This window comes from Triticum dicoccoides, chromosome 5A (genome assembly GCF_002162155.2).
Source record: "Triticum dicoccoides isolate Atlit2015 ecotype Zavitan chromosome 5A, WEW_v2.0, whole genome shotgun sequence".
In the NCBI taxonomy this organism is placed as follows: domain Eukaryota; kingdom Viridiplantae; phylum Streptophyta; class Magnoliopsida; order Poales; family Poaceae; genus Triticum; species Triticum dicoccoides.
In genome coordinates, this window is record NC_041388.1 from 10,959,973 (window position 1) to 10,973,192 (window position 13,220).

Sequence of the window (13,220 nt, forward strand, 5' to 3'; positions counted from 1 at the left end):
TATCCCCAAGACCAGTAACCTTTCGACTTTGACGAAGTTTCGGCCCATAAGCTTATGCAATGTGCTATATAAGATTGCTCTGAAAGTTTTGACAATAGGTTGAAAAAATTCTGCCAAACATTGTTTCAAAACAGCAAAGCACCTTAGTTCCATGCGTACCTCTCTCCCGCGAAACCTGATAAAACAATGAAATAAAACAAAACACGTACCCTGGGAACAAGAGAAAGATGAGGGCGTGCTAGGCAGCTGATGATGCCTTCAGCTGGAAACATCTCCTCGTGTCTGGTCATCATCATCGATGTTTGCTCCTGCTTGGGGTCATAGGGGCGCGGTTGCCACAGCCGACGTGCCGGCCAGGCTTGCGCCATCTCGGCGGCTGTCGTTTCTCGTCATCTGATCGGCCGCGGGGCTGCCATGTTCGTCGATGCTGCCGCTGCCGCCAAAGGCGCGTCTTCTCCTCGCTCGGTGTCCATGGATGCGATCTCACGATGGCCTTCCCCCGGACCCCGGTCTTCTCCGTGCTCCCCTCTCGTGCGAATGGCCTTGTACCTATATATATAGGGAGCGAGCGGCCGAATGGATGGCGACGGCGTGCGTGATCTTCAGCAGTTGTTACAACGGCGGATCTTATCCAGGCGGCCGCTTTGCTATATGTGGACTCGTTCTTTGGTTGGATCATGCGTGATCTCCGTTGCGCTTTATCTCCTGCTTCGGCTTTCTTGTGGCACACACGCCTGTACACACGAGAAAAAGAAAACCACCATCTCATATCATACGCGTACGTGCCTCGCTGCATGGCTGCAGGTGGGCCCATGCAGTATACATGGTATGTACATGCTTTTTTTAGCATCAATACAGACACAAACACTTATATACATGCGCATACACTCATCCCTAGTATGTACACATCCTTGACGGCCGGTATGCGGTATTCGGAGACGTATGTGTACATGGCCGACTGGGCTTCCGTCTGCCGGACGATCTGTGTGCACGCATGCATGTTAGTACGTAGGCCATTTAAACCTGTATGGACGTACGAAGCTAAACCACAGGTCAGCTAGATTATGCATGTACTAGTGTGTAGTACGTCGGCAACCTCAACATGCCTGCACGTAAAGCTAATTAGAGGATGAGCTAGCGGATGCATATGAATGTTGTACTGATGCGTATGTTTATATGTTTTCTTCCTTGTATATCCTGCATTTAAGAAAAGAAAAGAAAAATCTTCCAAATTCAAGATTAATTTATGAAGGTTAGTCAAACAGGAGAGAAAGAAAGAAAGTCGGCGATCCACGATTTTTTGTTCTTCTTTTCTTCCTTCATTTCTTAAAATATCATGCACAAGTATTAACTTGTCTTTTGTGGTATAAAATTCCGTCGAACAGCCGCAACTACAGAATTGTAGTCACGGCCTAGTCCTGCAAGGATGTAGTCTAGCATCTCCGTATGCCGTATCTGACACCGGACAGCCAGCAGCTGCAAGTTCATCTCCATGGCTCTTCATCTTTGCCATATAGGCAGCGCTCGTCATGGTGCCCTTCTTGGTGGTGGTGATCGCAATTTCGAGATTTATAATCTGAGACTACGACTAAGAGGTTAAGAGGGTCGTCACCGTTGTCCATAGATCAAAGGTAGACTCCTTCCCAACAATCCAGGGCCTGTATAGAGGATTCGGCCCCATGGCTAAAGTCTTCTCCGCCTATATGATCTCAACCATCTTGGGCGAGAGGTGTCGGTTTTGTCCAGCCACCACTCACCTGCGCACCTCACATGGGCTCCAAGGATCTGCGCCTTTCAGTGGATGAAGTTTTCTCTTGCAAACTTATCAGATGGCGGCGCACCAAGGACGAGGGTGACAGCCGTTGACAAAGACATGGAGGCGGCGACGGTGTGGTTTGGTTTTTGTTAGGCTGATCATAGTGGGGAGTAACTTAGACTAGTGTCATATGCATGACACTAGTTTAAGTTATTACCTTTATAGTGTAAAGTAACATAATAGCAGTGTCATAAATGGATTTATTTATTAGCTTATAGACTCATCCTTTCTCGGGAATAGCTATGTTATAGTGACATATTATGTTACTCTAAACACATCTCTCCTCATTAACTACATGCCACATAAGCAAAAAGAATTAGAGTGTGCTATGTTACTACCTAAGGCCCCTTGCAATGCTTCACCTTGTACAGATGCTAAGGTTACCATGTAGGCAAAAAGTTTGATGTGGAAAGATAATTAAGAGGAGAGAGATGAGTGTGATGACCTCAGAAAGAAACAATGCCAAGCGTGAGAACCTAGGCAAAACACTTAAAAGAAGAATCCCACCAATGCATGTAGAACTTTAGTTGCAAAAAAGCCTGGTTTATTTTTCTAAGCACCTTGCAATGTACAAGGTCTTAGAGGTTGAGATAGCTACCGAATAGAGAGAAGTAGTTGAAATTACAACAGAATAGATACCAGAGAAGAGTACGGCGTACCAGGGCACCGCGGCCACCATCTCGACGACCCACCTCACCACACCGGCGAGGGAGCATAGCCCGAGAGAATCCCAGGGAGTTGCGGGGCCAAGTCGCACGAACCGCCGTGCCGGCTAAGCGCCCAGATCGGCTCTCAGCCACCGGGAAGAAAATTGGTGTTCCTTTTTCTTTGGGAGAAAGAGAGTGGTCAATCGGTTGAGACTTGAGGAAGACAGGCGCTAGCTTTTTGTTGTCAATGGAGAGAGAGGGTCTGTGTTTTACGGCTGGAAATGGACGGACATCTCTGCCTTCCATCGATTTTGTACTCTAGTAACCGAACGGATGGGAAACGGAGAGACGGCTCGTCTTCAATCGATTCCACGTTAAAATTTGGTGATATGGCTGGGTTGCTCACGTGGAGATAATTTTGATTTTGATAAAGAACATTTTATTGAATTGATTTATCAAGATGATACAGCCATATCAAAACAATATCCGGCCTCTGCATAACATAACACACACAGTCAACAAGTCCAAACGACTTAAAAATAAACATTGTTTTGCAGAAAAAATAACTCATTACAACCTATGGTGGGGCACATCATATACGTAGATTACACTGCCATCTATGGAGGGAGAAAACCTCTTTGACCATACACTCCAGCCGTGCAGACGCAATTATAAAAAAATCTTTGTCCTCCGACTTCCTCAAGATAGATCAAGTACGAAGCCATCGCATACATGCATTAATAACCTGCAATACATTTATTACTAAAACCACATCACTCCTGATAAGCCATAATTCCCAGCAAAAGGCAGCCGCCCCCATAAGAATATATGCAAAAAATTGTTTATCAATATCCCGCAACCAATTGCCGAACATGTTACATATACTACGTGAGGGGCATGGATCTCCTAGGTGTATATAGCATATGATTGGGAATTAGCATCTGTGTTGTGCACGTTCTTTTTACCTTTTCCCTCTGGCAGTTGGGACGTCCATTGCTGTCAATCTGGTTTAGGACATCCATTGTAATGTGGTTGGTCCAGAAAATAGCAGTGGCCCCCAATCCATGCCGAAATTAGCATCTCTCTCGGTACATAAACACGTACGCGCCAGCATGCAAAAAAATCTAAAAAAGGTGTGAATCCCACCCACTTTACGTTAACCGACCATGCACGCCGATCAACTAGTACCGGCGGTCGTCGCCGCCGTGGCCGTGGTGTGCCTGCTCATCACCGGCCGCGTGGACGGCCAGGACGAGTACGCCCCTGGTGGCGCGGCGAGCCAGGAGGTGGAGCCGCTCGCCACGAACCAGAACCCCGGGCAGATCCTCCCGCAGCCGGAGGTGATGCCAGTGCCCGGCAATCTGCTCCCTAGGCCGGGGGCCGCCGGCAATCTGCTCCCTAGGCCGGGGGCCGCCCTATCCCGGCCGTACACCGGCGGAAACTCCCGGCAGCAGCCGACGACCGAGCCGGAGCCAGAGACAGAGGCGGAGCAGCAGCCGGAGCAGACGACCGAGCCGGAGCCACAGACGGAGGCGGAGCCGCAGCCGGAGCAGACGACCACGAGGGAACCGGAGCCGGTCACGCCCACGCGCGACCAGGGCGATTTCTACCGCACCGGCGCGACGCCGACCACGCCAGAGCCGCCGGCGACGCCAACCTCGACGGAGACGTGGGAGACGCCGGCGACGCCGTCCGTGCCCGTGCAGCAGGGTTATACTTAGTTGTTGCACATGCTTAAATTGTATCTGCAGGCAGAAGACTCCTGTGAAGACCAATACCAACACTCCGGTCAAGAAGAAGACTCTAGGAACTCTAGGAACCAAGAGAAATCTGCTTCCTTGGATTGGGGGATGGATATGCTTACTTGTAATCTGTTCTGGACCATGCGTGTGTGTGTGTGTGTGTGTGTGTGTGTGTGTGTGTGTGTGTGTGTGTGTGTGTGTGTGTTAGCTCAAACTGTTACTTGAACTGGTGTCTGGGGTAGCTGTTTGTGTGTGGTAACTCAAGCTGGAGCTCGAATTTTAAGACTATATTCTGGTTCATCTACTATTATGCAGAACATTTTCACTTGTAATCTGATGCAAATTATCTGTATTTTCACTAAGGTCATGTCAAAATTTTCCACTAACTTTATGCATCTCTTCTCTCCAAACAATGCACATTATATTCACAGTTTACTTTGCTCCATTCACTTGAACACCACATTCACTGTACATCATAGGCAGAGAGGAAGTTTACACTTTTATGCATCTGTATATTTATATCTATACATTCACAGGCTTCATGCATCTTTCCATCCATCTAGACAGAGAAGAAGTTTACACTTTTAGCACAACCACCAGAAGCAATGCACACATAGAAGCACAAAAAAAAAATCACAGGTTACATCTACAACTACAGTGTTTCCAATCTGCCTACTATTTACATCACACAAAGTCTCAGCATTTCTTTGCTGAATTTCACACATCATCTTGTGTGCATTCTTCAGGTGTCGCCGCCTTCTCCGCTGCTGCCACCGACGCTGCCCTTGCTATTGCTCCAAGAAGCAAACGGTGAGAAGCTCCACCCTGCAGGTACATCTCTCAGGGCCATGCTGGTGTTGCGCGAGGTGGTTGCATGAAGAGCTACGGTGGCGCTGCTGTGGGGAGCCAGCGATGCAACGAAGAGGCAAGGGCATGAGGCGGGCGACACTGCCAGTTGCGAGGAGGAAGAAGGGAGAGAGGAGGCGACGCTAAGCAGCACGGAGACAGCTAGGGCTGCGAGGCGCCAACGGCAGCTACTGGAGCACACGACGAGGAGATGGAGTTTGGGTTAGATGGGGCAAGGGGGGAGAGAAGGGGGTGGCGGCGGCGGTGGTTAGAGCTGTGGGGCGCCGACGGGAAGGGTTACGGCGGCGGCGCACTGTTCTTAGCGACAGAGGAGGGGATCAAGAGGAAAACAGGAGGAAAAATATCTAGTTGTGTTTGGTATAATGCATGGAGGGCGCATGGGTATAAAAGTTCCCTCCTCGACCAACTTTTGGGTGTTTGATAACCTGCATGGGGCCTCCTCAGCATGCACGAGTTCAGCCCAAATATCTGCATAGCATTCATGAACAAAGGACAGCCCATCAGCCGTTCACTAGTTAGCATGCATGAGCGAAGCGAGAGACAACTTGTTTTAAAAAATATTTGGAATTTCTTTTAAAAAATTAAAATTTTAGAAAATGTTCATAATACCAAAAATTGTTCAAATTTTCTAAAATGTCCAAATTTTCTAAAATTTTCAAAGAGATCCATATTTTCAAATTTTGTTAACATTTTCAGAAAAAACTTCAGAATTTAAAATTTCGTTTAAATTTTTAATAAAAGTCGAATTTTGTTTAGATTTTCAAAAACTGTTTGGATTTTTCTCAAAAAATGTTCAGATTAAAAAAAATGAAGTTTAAAAAAGATAAAACTTTCAAATTTTGTTTCGATTTCAAAAAAAAATAAAATTTCAAAAAAATGTTTAAATTTTCAAAGAAAATAGTTTTTACATGTTTCAAAAAATTGTTCACATTTTTGAAAAAAATTGTTCACTTGTTTGAAAATACTGGTTGCTATAGTACCGACTGACATGTTTAAGCAGATGCAAAGCTGCCAAACAAAGTACCAATTTAGCATGTCTCAGCAAATACACCGCTACCAAACAACAGCAAATATATGTACTCAGCATGTATCAAAGGAGAACAACCATGCTAGGTTCGGAGTGCTACCAAACACACCTGTAGCGAATGGTGGTGGCTAGGGCTCGGTGTCGGTGGTTCTGAGTTTGTTGGGGCCAAGGGCATTTTCATCCAGAAGAAAAATAAGGGACATATACAAGACAATGTTTTCACTAAAATTGACCTCGGTAACTGAAGTGGGAGAATTGGAGTGGCATTTTTCTGAATTTAGAATTTGGAGTGGCATAATTTGGAATCACCAAAATTGGGGTGGCATTTATCCAATTAACCCTATTTATAAGAAATATGAAAAATTACATTTGCTCGGAGAATAATTTTAATTACCCTCTTAACATCAATTTTAGTGACATGGTATGCCTCACTCCAAAAACAATGTACCATTGTGAACATTTCTACTTGAATTTTATAATTAATCATTTTCCTCAAAGCACATTCAACACCCCTATATCTTTCTTAAACTGATGGGTTCGATAAGTACATTTTTGATCTGGTAGTTTGGCTATAATTCTTTGGTAATTTACATGTTGTTACGTGCATATTCCAGTTGTAAAATTCCCCTAACTATAGCATTGACACTCTACTCACCATTCTAGTCGCGCCTGGATCAGTATTGTGCGCATCCCACCATGACGTGGCTGCACATGCCAAGGGAGGTGCGTGACGTGGTTGGACAGGGTACAAGTTCTCACTGGTGACAAAAGGACGAAGAAGAGCCTAAAGGTGTTGATGCTGGTTATCATGGTGTTGGTGTAGATGACAGGATAGTGGCATAGATGCATCACTGATGTGGTTGAGTACAGTTTGTAGCTGGTAAGGAGGAAAAAGAGCAGAGTTGGGTGCAGCTGAAGCCCAACAAGTATTACTGGAGCTACCTCCACCATGCCTCGAGCCTAAATTAGAGAGGACCTATTCATTCATTTGTTATCTTGATTTTGTGATTGTTCAACAAGTCTATTGGATTATCTTTTTATGGTAAAGGTTTCCCATTTCTTTGTCCTTGAACACAAGCTGCATTGCATTATGAAATGATTATACCTTTTATTGTTTATGTGATCAGTGGAATTTTCACAATACCATGTATGACCAAAACAATGTATAGAAATCAATTTTAGTTGACACAATATTTGAAGTTATGGCCAAACTATAAAACATCAAATATTATTTATAAATTTGTCTGGCTATTATCATTTATATTAGTCAAGATGCGTATTTATCGATAAAGCAAACCAGCCACAAAAGAGTGTTGTGTACGGGATCTTCCCTTGGCAGTTAGGACGTCCATTGCTATCAATATGGTTGAGGACATCCATTGTAGTGTTGTTGGTCCAAAAAATAGCAATGGCCACCAATCCATGCCGAAATTAGCATCTCTCTTCGTACGTAAACACACGTACGCGCCAGCATGCAAAAAAAATCTAAAAAAAGGTGTGAATCCCACCCACTTTACGTTAACCGGCCATGCACGCCGATCAACTAGTACCGGCGGTCGTCGCCGCCGTGGCCGTGGTGTGCCTGCTCATCGCCGGCCGCGCCGACGGCCAGTTCGAGTTCGTTCCTGCCGTGGCGAGCCAGGAGGTGGAGCCGCTGGCCACGAACCTGAACCCCGGGCAGCTCCTCCCGCAGCCGGAGGTGATGCCAGTGCCCAGCAATCTGCTCGCTAGGCCGGAATACGTCGCGCAGACGGGGTTCATGCCGGGGGCCTCCTTAGCCGGGGCGTTCACCGGCGGCTACGTCCCGCAGCAGCCGACGACAGAGCCACAGCCGCAGCCACTGCCGGAGTCGCAGACGCCCAAGTGGATGCCGGAGACGCAGACGACCAAGTGGGTGCCGGAGCCGCAGACGCCCAAGTGGATGCCGACGCCAACCTCGCCGGCGACGCCGTCTGTGCCCGTGCAGCCGAGTACCAGCGGCGGATCGTACGCTGGCGGGGCCGCCAACAAGCAGTTGGACGACGACGGAGAGCCGGTGGACGGGCTGAGCCCCAAGGCCATCGAGAACATCCTCAAGGAGCACAACGCATTCCGCGCCAAGGAGCATGTGCCCCCTCTCACGTAAGCACTGGACATGCAAGCATGCATCTCGCGGCGGCCGGCGCCGGAGACGATGATGACAACTCGGCCAACTGGATGGATGGATGCAGGTGGAACGCGACGGTGGCCCAGTACGCGCAGCACTACGCGAACGAGCGCAAGGGGGACTGCGCGCTGAAGCACTCGACGGGGCCGTACGGGGAGAACCTCATGTACGGCGAGGGCAGGGCGTGGACGTGGCGCCACACCGTCGACGAGTGGAGCGACGAGAAGCAGAACTACCACTACGGCTCCAACAGCTGCGACGCCGGCAAGCAGTGCGGCCACTACACCGCCGTGGTGTGGAAGCACACCACCGCCGTCGGCTGCGGCCGCGTCACCTGCACCAGCGGCGACACCCTCATGGTCTGCAGCTACTACCCGCCAGGGAACTACGACGGGGAGAAGCCATTCTAACTCATCATATCATCATCCTCAGCATTTCTCTCTTAATTAATATTCCATCTGATTAATCGGTTAATTAATCACGTAGTTCATTCTCCGCATCCACACGACAGTAGTACAACTCCAGTAGAATGTGCGTATATTTTTTAATATTTCTTGCACATACATAACATGTGCAAAAATTAGCAATCTTCTGAGATAAAGCCTTGCAGCTGCTGGTAGGAAAATACCAGGTGTGCAGTATTTTTTTTTCGGGTAGGTATTGTATTTTTTTTTTCTCAATTTGAGATTGCTTTTACCACGCTTGTCACGTGGTAGGTAGGTATTGTATTTCGTTGCCAAGAACAACTTATGATGTTTATTCTTAACCAAGTAATGTGCTTTGTTTTTTGTAGTAGAGAGAATACTTTACTGTCCTATGTAAGCAGTTGTCTTTTAACAATTGAAAGTTGCGTCAATTGATAAGGAGGTTCCAAGAAAAACGATCGAGTTTTTTTTTCGCAAGGAAAATTTTTCATACATCAACCACGAGCGTCAAGATTACATAAAGGGCACCTCTAATATATAGGTGCCCAATAAGCTATAACTAATACATATGCCCGTGCGTTGCAACGGGCTCCTCATCTCTATTGTAACGTCTCCATAGGGCACGGCAGCCTCGATGAGCGCGTGACCCCGGCGTCCTACTCCTCCACTCAACAATTCATCCTAGGGGGATGTAGCATGCAAACGATGGGGATGAGGAGACCAAAAACCATGATATGCAAAAAAAATATGTTCTTATCTAGATTCCATGCAATGGCGCACTATCATATCAAGATGCGAGGGCAAGGAGGCAATCATCTCCGTTCATGTTTTTTACCCCAAGAACGAATGCACGCACATGTCCTATGGGTAATAGATGCAATGCCCTAACCTTAGAAAAGACATTTGCTTGCATTATCTTTGGCACACCAGATTTATTCCATTAAAAATGAATACTTACCCTAACTTTATTTCTCTCAATACTAAAGCCAAAATGACACGAAAATAAGTGTTAGATTCTACTCTTTGTTATACTGCCTTTTACTTACAAAAACTTCAGATAGATACCTTGAATTTATTATTTATTATGCATGCCTCAAGTTAATCATCTATTTATTTTTAAACATAATATATTGAACTGGGGATTTCTAAATATTTTGGTGTAAGATGTATATTTACTCACATAACATTGAAGTATACAAATACTTGGACATACATATATACCCAGCCATGTAAATATGAGAAGTTCGTTATGCGTCATCTATAGTGATAGCTCTGTTTGTCTTCTCTATTTGTAGACGAATTTCAAGATTTAATAATGTTGCCAATTCTGACCAATCCATTGTTACATGCATGCACGTACACATATGTATGAGCCATTATGCTAAAAAGGCTAATTTAATAGAATCATTAGCCGAGACAGCATGATGCCATTGTTATTACCTTTGCTACCTGTAGAAATTCAGTCAAATATAAATAGGCACTATATGCTAGACTACATGATGCCATTGTCATTGCCTTATTGCACACATGGCTCTGGCTGCATGCATACTACTGTGCCCAAGGCCAAGAGTAGCTCTCGTTGAGGCAGTCCTCTTCTGGTGTCATCGATCTACCACCAATACAGATCTCTTTTGCTGAAGACAATCTCACCATAATCTTCAGGACTTCTATTAAAACTGGGCATTCATGTTAGCAGATAGAGAGGGAAACGTGATGTCGTAGTATATATGAAGAGAAGTATAACTGACAATATACAATAATGAGCTAATTACTACGATGAGTTATTTCCAGCGCTGCATCCCCTCCTGAACATAGGAATTTTGTTAATTCAGTACGTATGGAAGGCAAGAGCGTCAGACATAAAAACTGACAATACATATGCCTGTCGCTAAACTTAGGTACTAATAAGATGAGATGGATCATTGAACTTCTAAACAAATTAATGGTAGGTGATGCAAGAAGGCACCTGTCAATGGCAATGCACCATTTAATGTTGATAAAATCTGGAACGGTTAACAGAGTCTGCAATGCTGACTTCCCTTGTTGACTCTGGTGCAACTCCTGCAGTGATAACCAGAAATCTTAATAAAATTAAATTGAAAAGTGGACAGAACACACATTATGAGTGAACCATGAACAACACTTGATGCTAGAAAATCTTGTATTGATGTGCTCAAGGTAATTATATGATATGTCTTTCACCGAAGAATGAAGTATTCGCTAGCTAGTTGTGCATTGTAAGCTTCTTCTTTAAAAGAATTACTCAATGCAAACTTCTTACTGAAATGGATACTGCAGAACTTGTGCTACTTGTGCTGCATCATCAATCAATTCATACTATCATAAAAAAAATGTATCACAGCCTTTGGCATGAGCAGTAGCACATCATTCTCACCTGGAGCAGTTACCTGAATAAAAATGAATCAAAACTACAGGAGATATTGTCCACGCATTTAGATCTGCAGCTTTACTATGCCTCAGCATGTTTGTGTTTCCCCAAACCATCTTCTTTTCCTGGACCTCTATTTCCCTAATGAACACGATGGCTTATGATTGTGGTAGCCTCATGAGATTGGGAGAGAACACTACCATGTGAGGCACGAAGCCCTCATCCTCAGGGAAGGTCAAACTAAATAAGATATGTGGTAGTATGGACGTTGAAGACGATGCTTAACAGCCAGCAGTCAGGTTGACGTCACTATTGTGTGCACCAACCCCATCGCCGGCGCAACCGGCCATGGCCTTGTGCACCTTCTGTCTGCATGACCAACCAATTTCAGTTAAAAGCATTGTACAAAAGTAGGCACAAATTAGTAGAACGAAAGTGGAAAGGAGTAAAAACTGGAATATATAACTGTTGATATTGATTTAGCTATTAAAACAAGAATCCACACCAAGTAAGTTCGTAAAGAAAATCCACACCAAGAGATAAGAGACCTTATATGGACATGATCTTTTTTTGTAACTGAATCGAGTTTATATGGTTTCTTTGTAACAATATATGGTCGGCTGCTGCATTAGAAGTGGTACTTTGAAGGATCTGTTCGTCGCAACACAGTAGGATCTGTTCATTGATCTGTATTAGATAGCACACCTTTAGCTTGTAGTGCAGATTTATTGAAATTGACAGTGCCACACTCCAAAATCAGTTATACTCCACAATCTAATTTTAGCTCTATATATTCATGTAACTGAAGAAGTAGTACATCTGCGGCAGCATGCCTCTTTTTGGCCCTTACATAATTTGCTGAATTGAATTGCAATCATGGTACTGAAAGGACACATGAGGACATCCAGTTTGCATGAAAAGTTTTCTGTAAGAATAAATCATACACTCTGATTTCATCTAATCACAGGAGCTGGTGCCTAGGCAGGATCATCCACCTCATTCCCAGGCTCAGTGGCATCACACGTGAACACACTTGACCAAATTGCACAAATAAGGTAATTCCAATCAAAGGTGATGGTGTTACTATTGCTATGGGCAAGCAGGATGCATAGTGCATGACATCGTGATATCAGTAAGAAGTTCTGATAGCAGCCACGCCACAATCGAGGTCTCAGAATAACAGAGTAGATGGGGAGGGTACCTGGGTCGTTCGGGAGAGGGAGATCGAGAGTGACCACTGCTAGGGCACAGGGGACGTCCGGTTCTTGCAGTTACGGATGCCGACGATAGGATCCGGCGACAAATTATTGAAAGCCGGCGAGGCGGTTGAGGGAGACGATGGTCTCCATCCCGCCGGTGCTCGTATTCCCATGCGACGATGGTCTCCATGCCGCCGTGGTCCCCATGCATCTCCTGGACTTGGGACGGGAGGAAGGCTGCCGAGCAGTTCGAGGCTCGAGGGAGAGGGAGGCGACGGAGGGATGTATACCGCTGCTCCCGGCGTGGAGTTCGGCCGCGGACTCAGCGAGGAAGGCGGCGGCGGCGGCGCGCCCGCTCGTGCGCGGGGAACAGGAAGGGGATCGTGGCGTGATGTGTCTGTTGAAAGGATTGCGGGCTGAATGTACTAAACTACAGGGACGTTTCTACAAACAACGAAACGCTACCTCAAATTGGCCACTTAAAAAGGATTGCGGGTTCAATTCCTAAAAAGCACAGGGACCTTTGTGTAAAAGAGCAGCGACGGTGAAGCCGACACACTTAGTTTTTTTAAAAAATAGGTGCTTTATTATTAGGGAAATATAATAGGGCCTAGTCGCTTTTTACATCATCAAGGGTCAAAAAAAGTGCTCTAACAGCTGTCATATCTCTACTTTTTTTTACTCTATATTTACAGCACCCCTCCAAAACAGCATCAAACGTTGCAAATTTTCAACACCTGGGCCTTTGGAGTAGAACAAATTCGGTCGTGTGTAAATCTCCAGCTGTCGTGATCCAAGCGAGTTTATGGCTAACATGGTTTCTTTCTCTTCTAACATGTCATATCACACGTTAATTAAAAGAATTTCGTAAGAAGGTAACTTGTCACGAGTAAATTGAAAGAACACGCTACATATATAGAAATATATTTGGAACTACCCCATGTGGCGTGGCATACGTGGTG

The 13,220-nt window shown here is 45.4% G+C and overlaps 1 protein-coding gene across 1 annotated transcript; it reads left to right on the forward strand.

Annotated features, from left to right (window-relative positions):
• The first annotated feature begins 6,795 nt into the window (after positions 1 to 6,795).
• On the forward strand, positions 6,796 to 9,019 carry LOC119296807 (pathogenesis-related protein 1A-like). The gene is made up of 3 exons (XM_037574866.1): positions 6,796 to 6,822; positions 8,066 to 8,220; positions 8,310 to 9,019. Exons 1-3 carry the CDS (start codon positions 6,796 to 6,798, stop codon positions 8,653 to 8,655), a joined length of 528 nt encoding a protein of 175 aa, XP_037430763.1. The 3' UTR covers positions 8,656 to 9,019.
• The last annotated feature ends 4,201 nt before the right edge of the window (positions 9,020 to 13,220 follow it).